Source organism: Scyliorhinus torazame, chromosome 13 (assembly GCF_047496885.1).
Source record: "Scyliorhinus torazame isolate Kashiwa2021f chromosome 13, sScyTor2.1, whole genome shotgun sequence".
NCBI classification, from domain to species: domain Eukaryota; kingdom Metazoa; phylum Chordata; class Chondrichthyes; order Carcharhiniformes; family Scyliorhinidae; genus Scyliorhinus; species Scyliorhinus torazame.
This window is the reverse complement of record NC_092719.1, coordinates 171,521,283-171,547,119: the sequence shown is the minus strand read 5'-3', so window position 1 is coordinate 171,547,119 and position 25,837 is coordinate 171,521,283. Positions and strand designations below refer to the sequence as shown.

At 47.9% G+C, this 25,837-nt stretch overlaps 1 protein-coding gene across 1 annotated transcript in view; it reads right to left on the bottom strand.

Annotated features, from left to right (window-relative positions):
• Positions 1-15,087: 15,087 nt before the first annotated feature.
• dnah12 (dynein, axonemal, heavy chain 12) overlaps positions 15,088-25,837 on the bottom strand; it is a 475,562-nt gene continuing 464,812 nt past the window's right edge. Inside the window, exons 70-74 of the mRNA XM_072472436.1 lie at positions 21,341-21,545; positions 17,759-17,896; positions 17,302-17,393; positions 17,080-17,147; positions 15,088-15,542 (exon numbers count right to left, since the gene is read on the bottom strand). Of these exons, the coding sequence (XP_072328537.1) occupies positions 15,352-15,542; positions 17,080-17,147; positions 17,302-17,393; positions 17,759-17,896; positions 21,341-21,545 (694 nt within the window). The 3' untranslated portion in view covers positions 15,088-15,351. The remainder of the gene's footprint in view (positions 15,543-17,079; positions 17,148-17,301; positions 17,394-17,758; positions 17,897-21,340; positions 21,546-25,837) is intronic.

Sequence of the window (25,837 nt, the reverse complement as noted above, 5' to 3'; positions counted from 1 at the left end):
AGTGTTTTAAAGGTATGTGGAACTTTTTAAAACAGTTTGTTTGCTCTTCTTTTCATACAGGCATTGCTATTATTATTGATTCTTTCAAAGTAATTTTGTAATTTATTTTGTGATTAAAGGTGATTATTTAAAGGTGAACAGAGGATTGGTTATTTGTTTTGAATCTGTGAAACTATTTAAATCTGCACTATATTCTTATATAACTTTACGTGTGGCATGCTTAGAAGCATTTGTATGTTTTAATTTAGATTGTGGTCATAAGATTTTCAAAGGGCTTTTTGCCGTCACTGTCATTGTAACATCTCTGATTTTAAAAAATTTCTGCTTAGAGAATCAAAGAATCACTGCAGTACAGAAGAAAGCCATTCGGCCCATCGAGCCTGCACCAAAAGTGCACCCTATCCAAGCCCATGCACCCAGCCTATCCCCATAACCCCACCTAACCTTTGGATACTAAGGGGCAATTAAGCAAGGCCATTCCACCTAACCTGCACATCTTTGGACTGTGGGAGGAAACCGAAGAATGCGGAGGAAACAGCAGCAGCATGGTGGCACAGTGGTCAGCACCTCTGCCTCATAGCACCAGGGACCCGGGTTCAATTCTGTCCTTGGGTGACTGTGTTGTATATTTTGTACACTTTCCCCGTGTCTGGGTGGGTTTCCTTCGGTGCTCTGGTATCTTCAACCAGTCCAAAGAAGTTCGGCTTAGGTGGATTGGCCATGTTAAGTTGTCCCTTAGTGTCCAGGAATGTACAGGTTAGGTTCCAGGGATAGGGTGGGGGAGTGGGCCCAGGTAGGGTACTCTTTCAGAGGGTCGGTGCAGACTCAATAGGCCTCCTTCTGTACTGCAGGAATTCCATGTTTCTAGGAAAGCCATGCAGACACGGGAGAATGGGCAAACCCATAGTCTGAAATGAACACAGATCCCTGGTGTTGTGAGGCAGCAGTGCTAACTAGTGTGCTACCATGTCACCCGTGTTATTATGTTTCTGCCTTGGTTACTTCATTTATCTTATTCATAGAATTAAGGAATGCCTACAGAGCACCCAAACCACGCCCACTCTCCCACACTATCCCTGTAACCCCCCAATTAACCTTTGGACTCTCAGGGACAATTTAGCTTGGCCCATCCACCTAACCTGCACATCTTTGGACTGTGGGAGGGAACCGGAATACCCAAAGGAAACCCACGGAGACACGATGGAAAAGTGCAAACTCCATACTGTCACCCAAAGTCGGAATCAAACCAGGGTCCCTGGCACTGTGAAGCAACAATGCTAACCACTGTGCCACCGTGCCACCTCAAATCAATTTATAATAATCTCATAATTAAATGTTGTGTTTTAATGTTTCATAGAAATCATAGAATTTACAGTGCAGAAGGAGGCCATTTGGCCCATCGAGTCTGCACCGGCTCTTGGAAAGAGCACCCTACCCAAGCCCACACCTCCACCCTATCCCCATAACCCAGTAACTCTACCCAACACTAAGGGCAATTTTGGACACTAAGGGCAATTTAGCATAGCCAATCCACCTAACCTGCACATCTTTGGAATGTGGGAGGAAACCAGAACACCCGGAGGAAACCCACGCACACACAGGGAGAATGTGCAGACTCCGCACAGACAGTGACCTGAGCCGGGAATCGAACCTGGGACCCTGGAGCTGTGAAGCAGTTGTGCTAACCTGGGTCTTCTCGCAGCTGATGCAGAGATCAACCTTGGCACCGCTACTCTGAAGACTAGTCATCATGTCTTGGGCGTATACGATTCTTCAGCCAGCAAGGCAGTCTCCTGTGAAATCCAGATCCATCAACCAGAGGGGTTGCTACAGGATGCCAAAGTTTGCAGCCACCATCACCTTCGATCCTGAGATGATGTTGAAGGTATCAGGTGCCTGTGCTGGTCTTGACACAACAGCTGGAGTTGCATTATAAGGATTTGAAAGTGTTTATATCCCATTTCAGGATGCTGTACTAGCCTAGTGATGTACCAGAGCTGATGGATGCTATTCAAAGCTTTCTTGAAATCAGTGAAGGTGTTAACTATTTGCTGCTGCTACTCTAGGCTCTGCTCTCTGACGTTCTTGAGCATAAATATCTGCTTGCAGTATGATCAGCGTATCTCTATTTTATTAACAGCAAAATGGGAATCATTCAAAATGGGAAGCCTTCGTCTGACCGATGGATGGTATATTTGAAAAAAAAATTTTTTTTATTGGGGCGTGGTGGCAAAGTGTTATTGTGGCTGTCTAGTGATGCAGAGACCCAGGTTGATGATCTGGCGACCCGAGTTCAAATCCCACCACAGCAGGTGGTGGAATTTAAATTCAATAAAATATCTGGAACTAAAGGTCTAATGACGACTATGAAACCATTGTCGATTGTTGTAAAAACCCATCTGGTTCACTAATGTCCTTTAGGGAAGCAAATCTGCCATCCTTACCCTGTCTGTCCTACATGAGACTCCAGACCCAAGCGATGTGGCTGACTCTTAAATACCCTCTGAAATGGCCTAGCAAGCCACTCAGTTGTAAAAAGTCACTACGAAAACACAAAAAAAGGAATGAAACCGGAGGAACCACCCGGCATCGGCCCAGGCACCAGAAACGACAACAGCAAACCCAGCCATGTCGACCCTGCAAAGTCCTCCTTACTAACATCTTGGGGCTTGTGCCAAAGTTGGGAGAGCTGTCTCACAGACTAGTCAAGCAACAGCCTGATATAGTCATACTCTCGGAATCATACCTCACAGACAATGTCCCAGACACCACTATCACCATTCCTGGGTATGTCCTGTCTCACCTGCAGGCCAGACCCAGCAGAGTTAGTGGTGGCACAGTGGCATACAGTTGGGAGGGAGTTGTACTGGGAGTTCTCAACATTGATTCTGGACCCCAAAGACTGTCCGCCATCTACAAGGCACAAGTCAGGAGTGTAATAGAATATTCTCCACTTGTCTGAATGAGTGCAGCTCCAACAACACTCAAGAAGCTCGACACCATCCAGGACAAAGCATCCCACTTGATTGTCACCCCTTCCACAAACTTCAATCCCTCCACCCCCGATGAACAGTGGCAGCCGTTCCATCTACAAGATGCACTGTAGTGACTCACCAACGTTCCTTAGCCAGCACCTTCCAAACCCATGACCACTACTATCTAGAAGGACAAGAGCATCAGATACCTGAGAACCCCCCACCTGGAGGTTGCCCTCCAAGTCACTCACCACCCTGACTTGGAAATTTATCGCCGTTCCTTCACTGTCGCTGGGGCAAAATCCTGGAACTCCCTCTCTAACAGCACAGTAGATGTACCTACACCTCAGAGACTGCAGCGGTTCAAGAAGGCAACTCACCACCACCATAAAAGGAGCAGCTGCACCCGCTGGAGTTGACTCCACCACCTTCCCTCCTGGTGAGTCATGCAGACTCCTCAAATCCGTCAAAGGGTTTCCATCGTAAGTTTCTTTCCACCAGCCTGTTTTTAAATTTTCAACATTATTCTATGTCAATGGGTTCACAAAACCTTAAAAAGACTGGACTTGTTCACCAAAATTCCCCTTGGAACCAAAAACGGACCAAACAAACAAGTACCTGGTGCGAGCTATCTCGTGTGTAACCTTCTCTTACATGCCACCACCAGAAGAGTGTTGTGATCATTTTAAACCATTCCGCTTTGGTGATTGTTCATTATTATGTTCTCCAAGACCAAGCAATCTTTTTTTATAATTGGTGCCTAAACTCGACACAGCTCTCCAGATGAAGGTACAGGTGTGTTGCACTAGTGTCCAGGCTGACATGAATCCTTTGACAGTAACATTTGGAAAGATATACTAGATTATCCCGCTATTTTGTGCATTTTGGTTTGTGAAATTTTGCTGCATATAAATTGGTCGTTTTCTTGCATTATAACAATAACTACACTTCAAAAAGTAATTAATTGAAAGGTGCCTATTGAATACATTTTCTTCCTTTTTTATTTGTAAGGTGTGCAATACTTTTACCTTAAGGCAGCCATACAATATATTGCTTCAGTCATCACTGATCAATTAGATCTAGTTAAACAATAGATCTGCCTTATTGATATTGCAGCAAAACTACAGTAAAAATCAATAACCATACTGCAGGTCCCAGAATACCTATAATTGATGCAGCATGTGATATGTGTAACACATACTAGCTGGCTTACTTAAGCTCCTCAGAATTCTCCTTTCATACTTCAAAAAATATTCTGGTAAGAGAACCTTTTTGCTGATCTATAAGGAAACCTATTTTCTTCAAGAACTTGCTTTGCTGGACCTCTTTTGCTTGCCATCTGGCTGGATTGTCACAGAATCTACAGGGTTCCAAGTACATACTTCATGTCAAAAATGAATTCAAAGCAGTATATTTAAAGGAGGATCTCACTGCCTTTTGGATGGTATCGCACTCGCTTGCTGATAAGTAAAAATTGCAATCCATAGAAAAAGCATTCGAAGGGAGGAAGTGGCACCGGCCATTTTAACTACCAGCTGCCCGGTTTCTGCCAGTGAAATTGTTGCCTTACAATTTGCTCTTTCTCAAATTGTTCCGATTCCACTGGACTTGCCGCTAGATTTTCCAAATGATAGATACTGTCCATGGTCACACGTCTGGCTTCAATCTGTATCAAGAGTGTCTCCTTTATTCAGTCCACTAAAACAAACATGCCAATCAACCAAATTAACTTCACAACCTTGATGCACAACTATTTTGTAAAGTATTGGGCACTCAAAAGCTGGATTTTAAAACTTCATAATATTTACAAATTAAAATACAATAATGACTACAGTTCAAAAATACTTCATTGGTTATTCAGCATTTTGGGTATTGAGTTTGTGTGATGTATGCAAATGCAAGTTTTGTTTGTTACTTCTTTCTAAGGAATGTATTAATATGTGAACAGGATTAGGCCATTTGGCCCCTCGAGTCTGTTCTGCTATTCATTGGGATTATGGCAGATCTGCAACCTACCTCCACTTAAACATCTGATGGAAGCTCAGCGACCTGAAACATTGACTCCTTTTCTCTTTCCAGAGATGCGGTCAGGCATGTTGAGTATTTTCAGCATTTTCAGTTATTATAAAAATTTCTATTTGCAAAAAAAGAGTTACAAACTACTAGCCCCCCTCTTGTGTGCAGAAATGTTTCCTAATTCCACTCCTGAAAGATGTACTCTAATTTTCAAATTATGTACCCCTAGTCCGAGACTCTCCAACCTACAGAACTCATTTCTCTTTATCTTCAATTCGCGATCATCACCAGAGATGGATGTGTCATCAACAACGGCATCATATGGCACTTATATAACATTAACTTGCTCACCGATGCTCAGTTTGGGTTCCTTCAGGGTCACTCAACCCCTAACCTCATTATAGCCTTGGTCCAAACGTGGACAAAAGAGATGAACTCACCACCAATGCTCAGATATTGTGCTGGTCTCAGTGGGAAACTAACAGTGTTGCTTTTGTGCTTCAGGAGAAGACAGCACATCACCCTGGAAGGCCGAAGCACGGAAAGCTGGAGAGGCCGGAGCCAGCTGGTCATCTCCGAGGAGGAGGACGAGGAGGCATCCTCACAGGGTGCACTATCATTCATTCCCCCAAACCCTCTACCAACACAGATACTCTCAGGTCCTCAAGTACACATTTGTGCTTTGCTTACCAGGTTGTTACTCTGAAGCTCATTATGGTTGCACCTTTCCAACTGCTAAGAGCTGTTTCAGCCTTGGATACACACATTCTGAAGACTGTGGGAGACCAGGGCAATGTTGAGCTCCAGGTGTTGACATGCTTCTGAAGTCATTGGCAACATGGCAGCTGCAGCAAGAGGTGTGGGAACACCAGTTGAAGCAGCCAGAGTCTATGCACACTCATGCATGGACAATGGAGGAGTCTCTCTAGGTCATGACTGCTCCCATCTCTCTGATGTATGTATGCACGGTTTCGTCCATAAAAGATTGGTGAACCAAAAAGCCACATCCAGCAGGCCAGCCAGTGAATGTCCCAGATGTATGCAAACCTGATGCCATCACCTTGTCTATGAGCTCAATGCAGTAGTGGTAAGGAAAAAGGGGGATGGGACACTTGAAGTCTGCACTCGGTCCTCACACTTCTCAGGTTAGCAAGGAGGTACATTTGTGCCGGGGGCCAGTTTAGCTCAGTGGGCTGGACAGCTGGTTGTGATGCAGAACAAGGCCAGCAGTGCGGGTTCAATACCATGCAGGCCCGCCTTCTCAACTTTGCCCCTTGTCTGAGGTGTGGTGATCCTCAGGTTAAGCCACCATCAGTCATTGCTATCCCTCTTGTGAGGGAGGAGGAGCGGCTTCTTTCTGCATCTGTGGACTCCTCTCAGGGTGCTTCGAGTGTGGGCAGCAGCCCTTCTGCTAGTGACACGAGCACCTCAAGACCCTGTACCTGTGCCAGGGCCCTCAATGTGTCAGGTCATCTCGGCTGCCAGAGGCTGACCAACAAGGTCACCCTAAGCCAGGGGCAGCTATGTTAGCAGCTTGTCTCTACCTCAATTGCAAGCACAGTGGTAGAACCACGTAGGAGTGCACATTAATAATTTAGGAAGAGCATTTACTTGCACTTGGAGTTCACAAGTGAATAGAGCAGTATTTTTCAAACTTTTATTCCTGAAACCCACTTTTACCAACTGGCTGACTTTCGTGAACCACATGGGCCGACCTTTGCGACCAACACCGGCTGATCTTCATGACGCACCATTATTGCTTACCTTTAATATGACAGATGAGCCTGTTTGGTCCTCATGTTTCACTTGCTTTGTCATTTAATGTTTTATTTCTGCTAAGGACTACAGCTGACAATTTAAGTTCTCGCTGCATCCTTTGGCAAAAATAAGTTTGTTCTCGAACGCACCTTGCTTCAAAGGTTTGAAAATTTGAAAGTTTTGAACTTTAATTTTGCCAGTACTTCCCTGCATATAACACACATGGGTGTTGCATCCAGATTTACATTGGCACAATTAAAGCGATACTTCAAGAAATCATCTTTATGCTGCTTTGGTCCCGATTTCAGTTTCTTCTTGTTCTTCACCAGAGGCCCTGGAGCTCTGCATACAGCTCACACCAGCACTGCTTTGGCCTGCCGTTAACTCACCGGAAAAGCTCTCCCCATCAGATTCAATTGTAAGATCCTGGCCTGTTTGTGTCTCTGGCCCTCTCTTCCTTTTAGCAAAATAACCTCTACAAGAAAGCCAGATATGATCTAAAGAAATCCATCAAAGATGCCAAAAGACAGTACCGGACCAAGCTCGAGTCCCAGGCTAGCCACACAGATCCCCGCCGTCTATGGCAAGGTCTGCAAGACATAACAGGCTACAAGATGAAGGCATGTAAAATTGTCGGCTTCAACGCACAGCTCCCTGATGAGCTCAACGCATTCTATGCCCACTTTGAGCAAGAGGTCAGAGTGAGTGAGCCCTCCACCCCAGAAGCCGCGGATGAACTTGTATCGGAGATCACCACAGCAGATGTCAGAGCAGCCTTCTCGAAGGTCAACCCACGGAAAGCCATTGGCCCGGATGGGATACCCGGACGGGCACTCAGGTCATGCGTGGATCAGCTGGCGGGGGTATTCGCGGACATCTTCAACCTCTCTTTACAACAATCTGAGGTCCCTATCTGCTTCAAGAGGACGACCATCATCCCTGTACCAAAAAAAAGTCAAGCAGCGTGCCTTAATGACTATCGTCCAGTGGCTCTGACATCCATCATCATGAAGTGCTTTGAAAGGTTAGTCATGGCATGAATCAACTCCAGCCTCCCGGATTGCCTTGATCCACTACAGTTCGCCTACCGCTGCAACAGGTCCACAGCAGACACTACGGCCCTGCACTCTACCCTGGAACACCTAGATAACAAAGACACCTATGTCAGATTCCTATTTATCAACTACAGTTCAGCATTCAACACCATCATTCCTACGAAACTCATCTCCAAACTCCATGGCCTTGGCCTCGGCTCCTCCCTCTGCGACTGGATCCTGAACTTTCTAACCCACAGGCCACAATCTGTAAAGATAAGCAACAACACCTCCTCCATGATCATCCTCAACACTGGTGCCTCACAAGGCTGTGTCCTCAGCCCCCTACAATACTCCTTATACACCTATGACTGAATGGCCAAATTCCCCTCCAACTCGATTTTCAAATTTGCTGATGACACCACCGTAGGGGGTCGATTTTCAAACAATAACGAGACTGAGTATAGGAATGAGATAGAGAATCTGGTGAACTGGTGCGACAACAATAATCTCTCCCTCAATGTCAACAAAACAAAGGAGATTGTCATCGTCTTCAGGAAGCGTAGTGGAGAACATGCTCCTGTCTACATCAATGGAACAAAGTAGAAACGTTCGAGAGTTTCAAGTTTTTAGGTGTACAGATCACCAACAGCCTGTCCTGGTCCCCCCATGCCAACACTATAGTTAAGGAAGCCAACGACTCTACTTTCTCAGAAGACTAAGGAAATTTGGCATGTCAGCTACGACCCTCACCAACTTCTACAGATGCACCATAGAAAGCATTCTTTCTGGTTGTATCACAACTTGGTATGGAGTCTGCTCTGCCCAAGACCGCAGGAAACTACAAAAGTTCGTGAATGTAGCCCAGTCCATCACGCAAACCAGCCTCCCATCCATTGACTCTATCTATAATTCCCGCTGCCTCAGAAAGGCAGTCAGCATAATTAAGGACCCCACGCACCCTGGACACACTTTCTTCCACATTCTTCCGTCAGGAAAAAGATACCAAAGTTTGAGGTCACGTGCCAACCGACTCAAGAACAGCTTCTTCCCTACTGCCATCAGACTTTTGAATGGACCTACCTTGTATTAAGTTGATCTTTACTCTACACCTTGCTATAACTGTAACATTATATTCTGCAGTCTCTCCCTCCTTCTCTTTGTACGGTATGCATTGTTTGTACAGCATACAAGAAACAATACTTTTCACTGTATACTAATACATGTGACAATAATAAATCAAATCAAAGTAATCCATCTTCAGTTCTTCACACAGTCCTTTTGCTTGCTGGCTGGCAGCTACAAAATGGAGGAATCTCTCTTCCGCGATTTTGCACCCAAAGCACGGACGTACAGGGCGAGTGATGCCATGCCTGACACGTGACTTTCTCTCTGCCGCCCTTCTTGAGGAAAGACTTCATCGTTTATATTTAAAGGCCGATTGCGGCAGGCATTCTAAAATTAAAAGCCAGTTGCGGACGGCATTCTTTTTTTTTGAATTTGATATTTTATCTCCAATACCTGATTTTTCCACACGGGCCACACGGGCTTCACGCTGCAAATGAAGACTCGCCAGCCCCCCATTAACATGATCGAGCAGTACCTGAACAGCCAACCCCTCAGCTCGCAGCCATGGCGCTGACAAGACCAGCCCCAAGACTTGGGGATGCGGGCTTGGGGAGGCTTCTATATGCGGTGGAGGACAGGAGGGATGTCCTGTTCCCCCAAGGGTCCCGGAGGGTGAGCCACAGGGCAGCCAGTGCCACCTGGATGAAGTGGCAGCAGCCATTAGCTCGAGAAGCGTGGACACGAGGACTGTCCGCCAGTGCCGCAAGAAGGTCAACGAACTACGCCAGGCAGCACGGGTGAGTTGACGCAAACGCCCCCCTCTTCAACCACCCACCCCTCCCCCGGAGAATATCTGCCCCCACACGAGAAATAACTCCCCTAAACCTCCATGCGGCCCCCAACCTTTCCTTCACCTCCCCTCTCCCTTCAACCGCCTCCCCAACCCTTCCTTCACCACTCCCCCCACCACGGTGAACCACGCGTGTGGCTAACAATGCCCTCTCTGCGTCTCTGCAGGAGATACTTTCCCACAATTGCTGGGAGAGGGCACAGTCTTGTGGAGGGGTGCTGGACATAAGAATCCTCACGACCTTCGAGGTACTGACCCTGGAGGTGACAGGGGTGGCCAAGGATAGAGCGGTCACCAATGCGGAGGTTAGCGCATGCCGCAGAAATGAGGATCCACCGGGCCCCACCAGGAGAACCTGTCACACTTGAGTTATTGGCACAGTGTTGCCATACACACTGACACATCCCTCCCACTGACCACATGTCTATTCTCCCACAGGCCCTCCAGCCGACGCGTGGCCCATCCGGGGTGGCCCCCTCCCCTGCCTCCCATAAGACCACCTCAGAGGAGACCTCCGAGGATGCCACGATCAATGCATCACAGCTGTCATCCCAACCCTCCACCAGCACAGAGACACACTGCTCGGTGGGCAACGTTAGTGGTCAGGCCTCTGGGCACAATTTGGTGAGCATCACACAGTTAATGATTTAGATCAGGTGGTGGCAGGAATGCCCAGGCGAGACAGCAGTCGGAGGTCTGCAAGATCCCAGGACCCAGCTGGATCCCAACCAGATACAGCCTATGAAACATGCCATCCTGGAGCTGATGTTAGCGAGTGACCAGGACATTCAGAGGAAGATATCAGCATCAGTCCAGCAGGTCCATAGCCGATTGGAGGAGTCCTAAAGGCTATGGACGAAGGAGGTGTCGCCAACAATGTGTGACACCGAGACCAATACTGCTAGGGTGGCAACCGCAGTGGAGAGCCTGGTGCACGACATTGGCAGCATGTGTAGGGGTGTCCAAGGCGTTGCACAGTCGGTGACGGCCATGGCTGAGGGCCTTGGCAGAATGTCTGCCTCACTGGGGGATATGACCCAGTACGTGTACCCCTAGAAGCCTTTCTACCAGGTTCACGTTTTTAAAAAGGAACTAATCGGCGCCAATGTCACCACTTGCTGGGGAGGCCACTGAATCACGGGGGGCTGTTGGATATGGGGTTGCTCCTGTTAATTGTATGGTAATAGGGCTTAAGTGGTGATAATTGGCTCCCGATTTCGCCTAGCGGGCCGTTGCATTACAAACTGTTTGGCGCATGGCGCGGTTCTCATTTTTGGCCTCTCCCGCTATTCACCAGCCTCGCTTCGTTCGAGCAAGAACACAACGAAGCCGGAGAATTGCACCCTATGACTTTTTACCACTGAAAATTAAAGCGATTTTAGTTGAACATGCGCACCCTTACATTTACACACAAACTTTGTTCTAAATATATTCTCATTTCTTTTGAAATTTAAACAAGTATAGAAAAAAGTACAATCTGTTTTTACTTCACAAACTATGACTTTCGGCTAAATGAAGTAACTTGTCAAACACACACAATGTCACAATATTTCTTACGAGTTCCACTGCATTGCACTAACCATACAGCCAAGTCATCTCTTTCTGCATTCTCACCAAAAGCACTTACTTCCGAGTCTCCAGAGAGTGATGAGGCAAAGTGATGACTGTTTTTTTCCAGCGTACGTGCCAGTCGTATTGACTGGCCTCATTAAAAAAAAAAATTTGGAGTACCAAATTAATTTTTTCTAATTAAGGGGCAATTTAGCCTGACCAATCCACCTACCCTGAACATCTTTGGGTTGTGGGGGCGAAACCCATGCAAATACGGGTAGAATGTGCAAACTCCACACGGACAGTGACCCAGAGCCAGGATCGAACCCAGGACCTCAGCGCCGTGAGGCAGCAGTGCTAACCACTGCACCACCTTGCTACCCCTGACTGGCCTCATTTGATTGGTATTCCACGCTGACAAGCCTGCCGTGGCTTCACTCTCACTGTCCAGTAGCTGTTACTGTTGTCAGATGCATCCACCCCAGTCACAGACTGCTGACCACTTCCCGACCCATACTTCATGTCATGGGCATGCAAGCAGATGTTGAGCAGCTTGACCATGAGCCGCAGGTCACATACTGACGATCGGCGATGGGGACAAGCTGAGCAGCATGCAGAGGGCAAGCACCAGAGCGGAGCTCAGTGCTGGGGCCACCACCGTAACATTGTGCGCCCACCATGGCCTTTGAGATCTCACCTATAACCTGGCACCCTCAATGGGCTGGAAACAATATATTAAGCTATATTCAGTCAGCTCCTTAAGGAGGCACCAGTAGGGAGACATAAAGATAAGGTTTTATTGGAATGCCTCTGAAAAAAATGTCTATGTATTAGCATGCCTCAAGCCTCTCTTGCATGTATCTCATTGCACAGGAGCCTTCATCATGCATTGCCTGGTTAATTGGCTCATTCACATCCTCATCATAGGAGAAAGTATTGAGACTGACTATGTTCTCATTGTTCAACGCTGCCCCCTCTGTAGTGTTAGGTTTTGTACAGCACTGTAGACCACCACGGTGCATGAGACTCTCACTGGAAAATACTGAAGGGCTTCATCAGATCGATCAAGGCACCAAAACGCATCTTCAGTAGACTAAAGGCCTATTTGATGTTTGCTGTGTTGACCAGTAGCAGGTGCTATACATCTCTTCTGCATTTGTGCATGGATTATTTACTGGTACGAGTAGTCATGACTTTAGTGGGAATATCTCATCTCCAAGTATCCTTTCCTAAAGGCATAAGTGAGGGAGGGTTGGCAGAAAAACAGTGGCCTGAGACTGTCAAAGTGCATGTGCTGTGGCTGCTTCTCAGGAATCATGCGTACACAGCCCGGTGGTGGCGGCAACGCTAAGGATCTGGGGCCAGTCGAGACGGCACCGGGGTGCAATGGGAGCATCGGTGTGGTCCCCGATCAGGGGTAACCACCGGTTTGTCCCGGGGAAGATGGACGGGGGGTTCCAGAGCTGGCATCGAGCAGGGATTGGAAGAATGGGGGACCTGTTCATCGACGGGACGTTTGCGAGCCTAGGGGCACTGGGGGAGAAGTTCGACTTACCCCCGGGAAATGCCTTTAGATATATGCAGGTGAGGGCTTTTGTGAGGCGACAGGTGAGGGAATTCCCGTTGCTCCCGGCACAAGAAGTTCAAGATAGGGTGATCTCGGGTGTATTGGTCGGGGAGGGCAAGGTGTCGGAAATACACCAGTTGAAAGAAGAGGGGGAAGCGCTGGTAGAAGAGTTGAAGGGTAAATGGGAGGAGGAGCTGGAGGAGATCGAGGAAGGTCTGTGGGCTGAGGCCCTAGGTAGGGTTAATTCCTCCTCCTCGTGTGCTAGGCTCAGCCTGATACAATTCAAGGTGGTCCACAGAGCGCACTTGACGGGGGCGAGGTTGAGTAGGTTCTTTGGGGTAGAGGACAGATGTGGAAGGTGCTCAGGGAGCTCGGCGAACCATCTCCATATGTTTTGGTCATGCCCGGCACTGGAGGGGTTCTGGAGAGGAGTGGCGGGAGCAATACCTCAGGTGGTGAAAGTCCGGGTCAAGCCAAGCTGGGGGCCAGCAATATTTGGAGTAGTGGACGAACCGGGAGTGCAGGAGGCGAAAGAGGCCGGCATTCTGGCCTTTGCGTCCCTAGTAGCCCGACGAAGGATCTTGCTAATGTGGAAGGAGGCGAAGCCCCCCAGCCTGGAGAAATGATATGGCTGGGTTCATAAAGTTGGAGAGGATTAAGTTCGCCTTGAGAGGGTCTGCGCAGGGGTTCTACAGGCGGTGGCAACCGTTCCTAGACTATCTCGTGGAGCGTTAGAGCAAGGTCGGTCAGCAGCAGCAGCAACCTTGGGGGGGGGGGGGGGGGGGGGGACTGCCTGGGAGGGTGGATGAGCAAGAGATAACATGAAGGGTTGGGGAAACTGGCACGTACGGGTGAGGGCCAGTGTACAAAGCTGTGTAAATATATAATTTTCCCATGTATATATCTTGCTCTGCGCGATTTCTCGTTTTTGTTTGTTACGAGGGGGGGGGGGGGGTTATTGTTTGTAAGGGAGAAAAATTGTGTTAAAAAACTTAAATAAATATATTTTTTTTAAAAAAAAGGAATCATGCGTACACCTGAAAGATCTGCTTTCAGTGGTCATTGAGCATTATATATTGAGGAAATGGAAGTTATTACTTTTGATAAAGGCTGCTGGCTGGTCTGTGGAAGCCTTTATGGCCACATGCACGCAGTTAATGATACCTTGTAGCTGGGGAAATCCAACAATGGCCTTAAACCCAATAGACCCTGCAGCCAGACTATCTGGACGGGTGTGGCAACTCTTGAAAATGCTATTGATTTCTTCCTTGATGCACCCATGGGCTGCAGCCTGGGAGATCTCACATGTCTCCATTGGATCTCTGGAAAGACCAGGAGGCACAGAAGTTAAGAGCCACGGTGATCTTCAGGGCCACTGACATTGGTGGCCACCAACCCGCATGGGTCTCAGATCATCCTGCAGCATGGTGCAGAGATAAGTGACTTCATCCCTGAAGGGTTTTAATCTTCACTGCCACTGCCACTTGTATATCTGGAGATAGTTCACCTCAGACAGTAGACTTTCTCCTTGGGGTGGCCTTCTCTGCACCCTTCTCCATATGCCCACCCAAAGGTTGGGTCCTCATGTTGTTCGAGATTGCTGATGTTTTACTGCTAGTGCCTGGACCTTGCTCCCTTTAGCTGCTGCTTCTCATATCAGGGGGCCCTCAAGCTTGGGTGGATGAGACCCTAGGCAGGTGCCCTCTCTCCTAGTCCAAGGCCCTCTATTCCATCTTTCCCTGAATCAATTCTTCTGATCTAGCAGCAAGCCTGCGCAGTGATTATACGTTTCCGCCACCTCTTCCATTTTGGCTCTTTCATGGCTGGCTGAGAGCCCACATCGAGCTCCCGCTTCCTTGCAACCTCATCATAAAATTAGAAACGCTTGCAAAATTTCCGTTAATTGGCCTTTTAAATCCATAAATGCTCTCCTGCCATGTTGATATGCGATATCCACCACTCCATATGCTGGCTGCTGTCAATAAAATTCAAAAATGAGGTCAAGGTGTTGGACTTCCGGTTCAACATGTTTCATTCAGATTTTATGGCTCCTCCGCCTCCAAACATGTTTCAAACTGCCTAGTAAAATTCAGCCCATTGTTTCTTTCATATTATCCCAGAATGTGTAAATAAACAATGATAGCACTGGCGCTTAATTTTTGGAGAAAAGAGTGGGGAAACTGAAAATGTCCCAATAAGGCTGTTGCAGATAGTTATGTGAAGCAGATATTTACACCTGCTTACGTGATTATATCCAAAGAGGTCTCATTGTATTTTGCAATTTCAATTTTATTTCCTCCTACATATTATTTAAGGAAGGCCAGAACTTACACAGAATGATCTTCATTCAAACTAAGAAGTATAGTATTTCCCTGCATAATAATAGGTAAAAGGTGGAACTATAAAAGATTTGAAAAGAAAATGAGATATGTTGCTATAAAGTGCTCTTGTATGGATGACATGTGCCATGGTCAAAATGAAATCAGAGTTCTTGTTGAGTGCAACATTTAGATGATTTAAAAGTCCGTGATGCTAGTCATCCAGTTGACATAGTAGTGCAACACCACGCTTGACCCAGTGTTGAACTGGTTTGTCTGTTGGCAGAAGCAGAGCAATAACAAAGTTGGTTGAGTGCCCTGTGGTAGAAAGGACTCCTTTGCGCTCACTAGTTTTGTAGACTGGGCAGAAATAGTCAGTTGTAGTCTTGAAGAGTGTTCTTTTATCTGGAGTAAAATAAAAGATCAATTTAATCTACATGCAATGTCCTACATTCATAGTGTTTAAAACATGATTCCTTATTATTTAACCTTTTTAATTTACCTCGTCCCAACCTGCTGGTTAAGCACAGGGCTAAATAACTGGCTTTTAAAGCAGACCAAGGCAGGCCAGCAGCACGGTTCAATTCCCGTACCAGCCTCCCCAAACAGGCGCCGGAATGTGGTGACTAGGGGCTTTTCACAGTAACTTCATTTGAAGCCTACTTGTGACAATAAGTGATTTTCATTTCATTTCATTTTCATTTCATTTCAACTTTGGGTTTTATTTGACAAAGACACATGCTGACCAGCCCACAGGATGTTCCCCATTTGAATTTTTAAAATCTTGTCAGAAGTTCCTGCCCTCCATTTGGTATCTGAAAAAGGCAGCATACCAGTGTACACAAGGCATCACCAAGCCTTGGCTCTCAATTTGCTTCCTAATTGTCTGCTACAGAAAAGTGCATCCTTATGGAAAGCCACGTTCACAGTGGGCAAACAGAAACTGGATGCATGAGTGTAAATTTCTTACTGGGGTCCAGATGAGAGTTTTAAACATGGTCCAATAGTGTATTGTTTTTATTTTTCTGGACTAGTAATCCCACAGCCTAAACCGGAGAGCACAAGTTCAAATCTTACCAAATCTGGAAACAATAAAAGTGACAATGTAGTTCAAAAGTGTTCTTCAGGGAATAAAACCTGCTGTCTTTATCTTGTCTGGTCTATAACTGATTCCAGTCCCCAATGTGTGCCTGAAGTGCCCTAGTAAGTCAGCTGTATCCAAAGCACAACAAAGAATAGCAGCAGTTCAAAAAGACGACCCACCATAATCTTTTCAGGGCAATAAATGAAGTAGTCGCCTAAGAACGGATCATAATAAAGGTTTGTTCGCGGATTACATCAGACATAAAATGCAAGTCTGCTATATGCTTGAAGTTGGGTCTAATTCCGGATTGTGAAACATCATCAAGACAGCGGCTGGAGCTAAAACTGACCAATGAGCAGCTGCATATTCTCAGGGGTTGTGCCTCTCTGAGGCCACTTTAGAATTGGCGATGGATAATTTTATGCTATGCTCAACCATTGAAGATGGAATAAAGGCCACTGTCACCGATGACAAGAGCTGAGGGGAAGCAGAGGTTGGAATCAGCTGGAGCAAGAAAGGAGAGGAAAACAGGCGGAGAGCAGCAGTAGAAGGGGCATGGGTCAGAATTGCTAGTCGTAACAGTCTGCTGAGGGGGAAAGACAAATTTATGTTTTATTATATTAGAATGACTAAATTAATACCATAACAGGAAATTAATCGTTTTGATAAATTAATTAGAAAATGGCCCTGAAATGACATCATGAGATACCAGCATACAAACTTGCCAAAGACTTTCCTCTGTACCTTCACTGAATTAATTGTGAATCCGATCAAAATATTATCATTCTATTCATGATTTATCAATAGAAGCAGATAAAAGGTAAATTTCTCAAGAAAAGTCAATGTAGATTTACTCACTTGGTTTTATCCAGATAACTGGCATTAAATCAAAGAGCATTTTTGGAAGCTGTTCACCCAGTAACCCTCTGGGAGTCGAGGGGAAATAATAGAAACAAAATCATAAGTTTGCAATAAATATTTCACACAGTGCCAAACAATTACAACAACACAGTATTAAAATAATTTCATAGGAAATCTTGCATATTCAAGACCGAGAAATGTGATGGCTGTCCTGCATACCTCTCTCGATCCCATCGGCAACCATCCAGGTACATTCCATGAATGTAAGCTCCATCTGGTGGCGATTTCGAGACTGTGTCTGTGGACAGGACCTAAAGAAATACAACACTCTTCAATTCCTGTTTTTAACCAAAAACAAAGTTAAAATTTCAACTATCAAGTAAAACTTCAATAATGTCACAACCAGCACAAAAGGATGTGATTAACTAATTCCGAGGAAGAGGTTATGGGATATCCATTACTTGGACTAACCGCAATAAGTGACAAGGTGTTACTGGATTGCTATCATATACCTACATTTGCTGTTCCTTCTGTTGGAGATAAAATATTTTGACAAAATCTGATTTCAATGCTATGAGGAAATTCCAAATTACTGGCTTCATTCTTTATTCATAAGAAAGGCAATGAAAATAAAAGAGAGAGAGAATAAAAGGACAAACACAAAGAGAGGAATTACCTCATACTCAAATCCCAGCAGGTCAATAGGGATTGTGTACTTTCTGGCATAGTTCTGCATGACTCCAGTCAGGAACGCTTGGGTAAAGAAGAACCCAGACACCCAGAAGACATTGGGCTTTCCATTATCAAACCAGTTCTGTCAAGTATAAAACATTTAATTAGGTCAGCATTTATGAAGAGAAAATCTGCTGAGGATTTATAGTTCAAAAATGAGATTCAGGGTTTGGGGAATCAGATAGTTTGGTGAATCCCTCCATCACTGATGCTAGAATTCATGTAGAGTTTCTAATTCAAGTCAATTGGAGACAAATGACTAGCTATTACCTTGAAGATGTGATGGGGAGGTGGAGCAATGCAGTTTGAGATTGGGAAAACTGGAAGAATGGATTTCCTTCAGCTCCTGAAAATTTAGTGGCAGAACCTTATTATCACATTTTGCCTCCTTTTTTGGCCATAGGCAGTCAGACTGAGCAGTTGGTTGGCTGTTGAGCAGTTAGGTTTCAGGCATAGCATGTGCTGAGGAGTGGAGTGGAAAGCGGGAGGGAGTAGAAACCTCAGTGGGGGACTTCCGGTGTCGGCATGTAGGAGGAAGACGCATGTTGTGTGGCCCCTGCTCGAGATTGATGTTTTTAGAATTTAATGCCCGGTCCCAGGGGCAATGTTTCATGAAATAAGTGCGGGAAGACATAATGAAGGAGGAGAATGTCCAAAAACCAAAAGAAAGCCGGCGTGAGGAAGGGGGTGAATGAAGGTTCGCCGTCGAGTGACAGGATCAGCTTGGCAACTGGAAAGATGGCAGAGGCTGGGTCGCTGGGTGGGGCCACACTGCTCACGGCAGAACAAATGACCGAGGTGATGGCTTTGGAATTCGAAAAACAGTTTGCAAAGCACATAGGGGTGATGAGGAAGGAGATCATGGCGGCATTGAAGGTACTGGTGGAGGAGGCGATTGCCCTGGTGAAGGCAGCACTGTCAAGGAGGTCATCGGCTCAGGTGCAGGTGCAGGGTGAGGAACTGAAGGGAGTGGAGGAGGCCTTGTTGCAACACAGCGAACAGCTCGCCTCGATGGGTGAGGAGTTGCAAAGAGTGGTGGAGGGCAACAAAGCTCTGGAAAACAGATGTAGGTAGTAAAATCTGAGGATCGTGGGCCTGCCCGATGGGGGTGGAGGGCCCGAGGCCGACTGAGTACTTTGCCCAGATGTTGGCGGAGCTGTTGGGGGAGGGGGAAGAACCCTCCCAGTACGAACTGGATTGGGTTCATCGGTCATTGAGGCCCAAACCAAAGGTGAATGAGCCGCCAAGACCGATGATTATTTGTTTCCATAGGTACCATGTGAAGCAGAAGGTCCTGAGTTAGGCAAAGCCGAATTGTGAGATGCAGCGGGTTGGAGCTGGCATACGTATATACCAGGATATAACCGTGGAGTTGGCGAGGAGGTGGGCGGCCTTCGGCCGAGTGAAAACGGCACTTTATAACTGTGGTGTGCGATTTGGCGTAGTGGAAGCGGCAGAGACGTTTGTGAAGGCAGAAGGACTGGGGCAGAAGTGAGAAATGGGACTGAGGATTGGTCTTGGACAGAGGGTAGGGGGGATGGAAGATTATATATAGTTGTATTTTTTATTTCATGTTGGGTTGAAGTTGCCTATTTGGATCAGGTAGGGGTTGGGATTTTTTGCAATGACGGTTTTCTGGGGTTTGTGTATTTGCACTGGGTTTGTTTGTTTGAAGGGGATTCCCTTGTTTTCCTGGGACGGGGTGGGGAGAGGGATTTGGAGGGGAGTGGGACCTGGGCAGAGGCCTCCACACTAGCAAGCTCAAGCTGGCTAGTGAACGGGAGTGTGGTGGGGGGATGGGCTGAGGCCATTGGAGCCTAGTCGAACAGGTTTTGATGGGCCTAGGAGGTGTGAAAAGTGGGGGGAGGGAACCGGTACTGGGTGAGGTGTTTATCGAAGGGAAGTGGATGGGGACCTACTCATTATCTGTTTTCTTGATGTTAAAGGTAATGTCACAGAAAGCAATTTTGTTGCCACTGCAGAGGATAGCTCTACGTTTGAGCAGGCAATCATTATTGGTTTTCTTGATTAGCATTGTAGACAGTCATGGCGCCAAGGGCGCGATTCTCTGGCCTCTTTGCGCTCAAGTGAGAGCACTACATGGACGGAGAATCCCGGGAGAGCCCTCTTCGCGGCAGCCTCAGCACGCTGCGGGATTCACCCAAGTCCCGCAAGGCATTGGATTCGGAACACGGACCAAATGACACTTGCGAAGTAGGTCTTAAACCTAATTAAGACCTCCCTACCTGATATCTACCAGCCTCCCTTGATTCTCCGGCCTCCCCAGAGAGGCTGCTGCCGGGCGTCGATCAGTGTTGGTCCACAAGAACATGGACCAGGTGGAACGGCAGCCAGGGTATCTCCCGGGCCATGGGAGGCCCCTGGATGGTTAGGGTCAGCGCAGGGTGGCTCAAGGCTCTCCCCCTGGAATGTGGGCACCTTGGCACTGCCCAACTGGTGCCTTGGCACTATCTAGGTGCCAGGGTGCCACTACATGTGTGGTCAGGTCCTGAGGGGGGCCATGCCCATGAAAGGAGGGTGGAGGATTGGTTTGAAGGGTGGGGGTGTGCAGGGAGGGTAAGTAGGGGCACCTAAGTCCGGGAGATTGGCCGGTGATGGGTGAGGGTCCTGGAAGGGTGGGAGTGCTGTAAAGGGACTCAGTGGGGGGGGGGGGGGGGACACACACACGAAGTGCTGTGCCCTCACTTGGGGGCTGTGGGGTAGTGCCCATGGGTGGGGTGTGTGGTAGACCCACAAGCTCACTTAGAGATCGGGGCACCCTTTCAAAATGGCAGCCCGATCACAGAGTTCAGCTCCCCAGTGCTGAAAAAAACTCTTAAGTGTGGGCTAAACCGGCGAGAAACTCCCCAGGGCCCAGAAAAGTGACTAAGTGTCATTGAATAGCAGTGGGGAACCCGCCGGCAGGGCCGGTTGGAAACTCCCTGAAAAGCCCGCCACAAATGAATTTAGAAATTTTGTGGGAGAATCGCACCCCCAAGTGTCCAGAATATTGATCCCCATTGTACACTATTTGTATATCATTTTTGGTTGGAAATTGAGGGACTTATCCTGTACACAGAACTCTATATAAGTGTCATAAACATGAAATACAAAAAAAATAATGGATAATACAATCCGAGGAGCAGCAATATTAGCAAAGAATGCATGGCATAAAGACAATAAAGAAAATAATGAGATTACGCACACTGGAGGAGATTCATGTAATAGTGAAATGAAAACAGACATAATTTATTATATCTAATATTTATGGTTGAATATATGCAATAACATAAGAAAATTGATCCATGTCCTCAATGGCATTGCACCAATGGAAATATTTTAGTCAGTTATTAGCTGCAGAAGCTGCACAAGTCATAATCAGGGAGATTGGATTGAAAAAGCTCTTTGCTTTGTGCGACATTACACTATTCATACTAAGATCTGGTGGTAGACATTCCCATTTACTAATCCATAAGGTTTTGGCTGACAGCTATTTTGAGATTGTGATAAGCTACATGGTTTGTACCTGCAGGAATTCTAGCCGGGTTAAAAAATCATTGACATAGCTTCCCAATGGCTTGAGGCTGGGATAAGAACGATGAGCCCACTGATCGGGCAGTTTTCCAATAAGCAAACTTCCTGCTAGTGCTTCCAGCTTTGAATCCATCACGACTAGACCTTTAATTGCTTTCTGCAAACTCTGAAGGGTGAACCGTATTGTTCTGATTAAACTGAAATGAAGAAAGATACAAACGATTTTAAGAATTGTAAGAAAGGTGGTACCAATTTAGTTTTTATATTTTTATATGAAATATACCATAAAAACACACAGAAAAGTTTGTTAAAATGTTAGTTAATGAAGATTATAGGACCAGGAGGAAGCTATGCAGCCCTCACATTTGTTCCAACATTCAATTAGACCACAGCCAATCTGTATTCCAGCTCCATCTACACAGATTGCTCTGTAGCCCTTATAATCATGCCTAACAAAAATCAATCAAACTCAATTCTGAATTGGATTATACCCTGGCCTGCATGTGGTGGACTGTCTAACACTGTGCATTTTCTGTTGACCCCCACCCCAGGAGAAGGTCGCCCATAGACGCTGGGAGCGGGAGAAAACTGGAAAGGGAATGCCAGACTGGTGGCTTTGACCAAAGGTCATCTGGACTCGAAGCATTAGCTCTTTTCTCTCCTGATGCTGCCAGACCTGCTGAGATTTTCCAGCATTTTCTCTTTGCCAGACTGGTGGCCCCTCACCACAGCAAAGCAGCGGGCCATGGACGTGGTCGGTGGGCCTGAAGAAAGGGAAGTCGCTGGGGTGGAGATCAGCCGCGGGCGAGGAAGTGAGACCCCACTTAGTTGCGGTTCACCGTACCACATGTGTCAACGACCCCCTCCACAACACCACCCCCACCCCACCCTCACCACACTCACACTACCCTGACCCACACACCACCCTCAACCCCACACCCCCCACAGCTGGCGGTCTAGTCATGCGCCTTGTGGTGGGTCCATCTGGTGTCTCCCGCCCTCAGACACAGCCGGTACCACAACCAGAATCCCCCCGTGTGCCGCGAAGCGATGACAATACTGACACGGCGTTGTCTCATCTGCCTGAAACATTAGACACCCCGGAGCTTAATTCCGATGTTGACACTGATTTCCTGTCTCAGCTGTCTCCAACACTCTCCGCCATCCCAGAGACACTCACCTCGGTTGGGCAATTTAGTGAAGAGGCTCCTGGGACATTATATGGTGTGCACCACACAGCTGCTCCACTACATCAGGTGGAGGTAGGAACTTCCGACGGGGCGTACAGTTGGAGGGCGGGCCGTTCCCAGGGACTAGTTGCCGTCCAGTTGGGTTTTGGGCGTCTGGAATGGACAGTCCCATCTTTAGTGGAGATGCAATCGCAGAGCCAGGGAATGCATGAGGGTTGTCGGCAAGCATCTTGCAGGCGCAGATGGAGGAGTCCAACTGAATGCAAGAGCAGGAGGTGGCGCTGACCATGCTTGCCACCATCACATGGGAAGCATCCAAGGTGGAGGCCCTGGGGTTGAGGGTTTTAGAATCATAGAATTTACGGTGCAGAAGGAGGCCATTTGGCCCATCGAGTCTGCACCGGCCCTTGGAAAGAGCATCCCACTCAAGCCCACACTATCCCCATAAATCCAGTAACCCCACCTAACCTATTTGGGCACTAAGGGCAATTTATCACGGCCAATCCACCTAACAGCACATCTTTGGACTGTGGGAGGAAACCGGAGCACCCAGAGGAAACCCACGCATACACGGGGAGAACGTGCAAACTCCTCACAGACAGTGACCCAAGCCGGGAATCGAACCTGGGACCCTGGAGCTGTGAAGCAACTGTGCTAACCACTGTGCTACCGTGCTGCCCATAATTTTGGCTATGGATCAACATGTCCAAGGCCTAGAGAAAACTGTGCAGGCGCTGACCGAGGCCCAGGACAGGGCTGCCTGTGCCAGAGCCACCTGGAAATTGCGGCGCCATTTCTGAGCATGGCTCAGTCACAGTGGGCCATGGCTGAGAGCGTTGGTGGTATTGCCCAGGCACTGGCTGACGTGGCAAGATACAGAGGGAGGTGGCTCAGTCCCAGAGGGAGATGGCGCAGACACTGGCTGATGTGATACAGACCCAGAAGGTGGTGGCACTATTGGAGCGTGATGTGGTGCAGTCCCAGATGGAGGTGGTCCACTCCCTATGCTCCATGGCTGCGGGATGCAACCGGGTTGAGACGACAGCGGGCCTCCAGGTGACGGGAGAGCCTCAGGGGATAGCTCTGCTTGCACCCCCATCCCATGGAGTAGCCGGGAGCTATCGGGCACCCTGAGGGAGGAGAACATGATGGGGCTGTGCCGATGACTCCCACAGGGGTGGTGCTGGAACACTGCAGCACCTTGAACTCCTTCACCCTGTCCCTGGTGCATCTGGTGGGCAATGGGCACAACACAGCAGCACCTCACCACCTGGGACACGCAAGCAGCAGCCGGGCCCATCCAGGCCCGGTTGCCCTTGATGATGGCCGCCAACGGGAACCCAGGGCGGGAATTACAGCAGGCTGCCTCCAGTCCTGATGTACCACCTGGGGATCCACCCAGGCATAGCATTATGGCCCAGGAGGTGAATTCTGCTCTTAGCCCAAACCGCCTCAGTACCTTGAGGAGGTACTTTCATTCAATCCTGTCAAAAGCCTTTTCTGCATCCAGGGGGAAAGATCACCTCTGGTGTTCTCTCCCCCGGGGGAGGGTCTTTACTATATTAATCAGCTGCCTGATATTCGCAGTAAGCTGCCTACCCTTGACAAAGCCCGTCTGGTCCTCTGCAACCACCTCTGATACGCAATTCTCCAGCCTCTTGGCCAGAACCGTTGCGAGTATTTTTGCATCTACATTTAACAGCGAAATGGGTCTGTACAATCCGCATTCCGTTGGGTCTTTGTTGTTATAACCTGCCTGCTTACCACTGGCTGGGGACTAATGGCAATCCCACAATCCTTTGGGAGTATGAGCTTCCCCAATGAGGGGGGGCGGAGAAATCATTAGCAGATTCCCTGCATAAATAAAGCTGGCCAGTTTGGAACCGGCTAGAGGAGAGTGAGCAGCAAGGGAGTTGTTGCTGCAGTTGTGTATATATGTTATTGTAAATAAATGTTATTTCTTTCTATCCTTCAACTCGTGCTGGATTCTTCGTGGCCCTCAAAACTGGCGACGAGGGTTAAAGTGAATAGCTGAAGCCACCTCCCTGGATTTTTGTTGGATACAGGTTGGAAGTTGATTTCTATTACACCATGCCTCTGTATGGATGTTTGGATATTTTTGACGCTGCGCTGGAAAGCTGGAACCAGTACGCACAACGCATGCATTACGATTTCCGGGCAAACAACATCACCGAAAACGAGCGCCAGGTGGTCATATTGCTCACCGCCTGCGGCCCGCATACGTTTGGGGTGATTAGGAGCCTTATGTACCCAGCTGCGCCGGACACCAAAACGTTTGATGAACTTGTGAACTTAGTGGGGCAACATTTTAACCCAGCCCCGTCCACGATAGTCCAGCGTTACTGGTTTAATACTGCTGAGAGGACCCCAGGAGAATCCCTTGCCGAGTTTCTATCCAGACGACACAGGATTGCAGAGTACTGTGACTATGGTGAGACCTTGTCAGAAATGTTACGCAACCGTTTGGTTTGCGGTATTAACAATGCGGCCACCCAGAGAAAGTTGTTAGCTGAGCCAACATTGACTTTTCAACAGGCCATTCAAATAGTATTGTCCCGAGAGAGCGCAGAACGGGGAGTGCAGGAGCTACAGGGAATGGAGGTGCTTGCCTTGGGGCACAACCCCTTCCGTCCGAAATCGTACCCCTGCACCCCTGCGGTACCTTGGGCGAGGCGACGTTTGGATCGACGCCAGTGGTCGTCGGACATTCCTCCCTGAAGGGAGCCTTCTCCAGAACCAATGGATGAGGAGCCATGTCCGTGTCAGACTTGTGGGCGCCGACTCCGACGCCGGTCCTGGGGGCGCCAGAGGCGCCGTCGTTCCGACAGAAACTGGGGCCAGCCCAGGGGTCGTACCTTCCATTTGGATGAACCTGCGCCGACTACTCCCGAGGACGTGGAGTCTGCAGCTGCATTGTGTGGCAGCTCCCCGTGTGGTCCCCATTAAAGTGACAGTATGGGTCAATGGTCACCCGCTTGAGATGGAGTTGGACACTAGCGCAGCGGTCTCCATGATCGCCCAGAAGACATTCGACCACATCAAGCAGGGTATACAGACCCTTACATTAACCGACTCACAGGCCAGGTTGGCCACCTACACGGGAGAACCATTGGACATCGCAGGAACTACGGTGACCCCTGTTGTTTATGGACACCAGGAGGGGCCTTTCCCACTTATCGTGGTGCGCGGCGACGGGCCCAGCCTGTTGGGTCGGGACTGGTTGCGCCATTTGCGGCTGCAGTGGCAGCACATCCTCCAAACAGTTTCTGGAGGGTTGA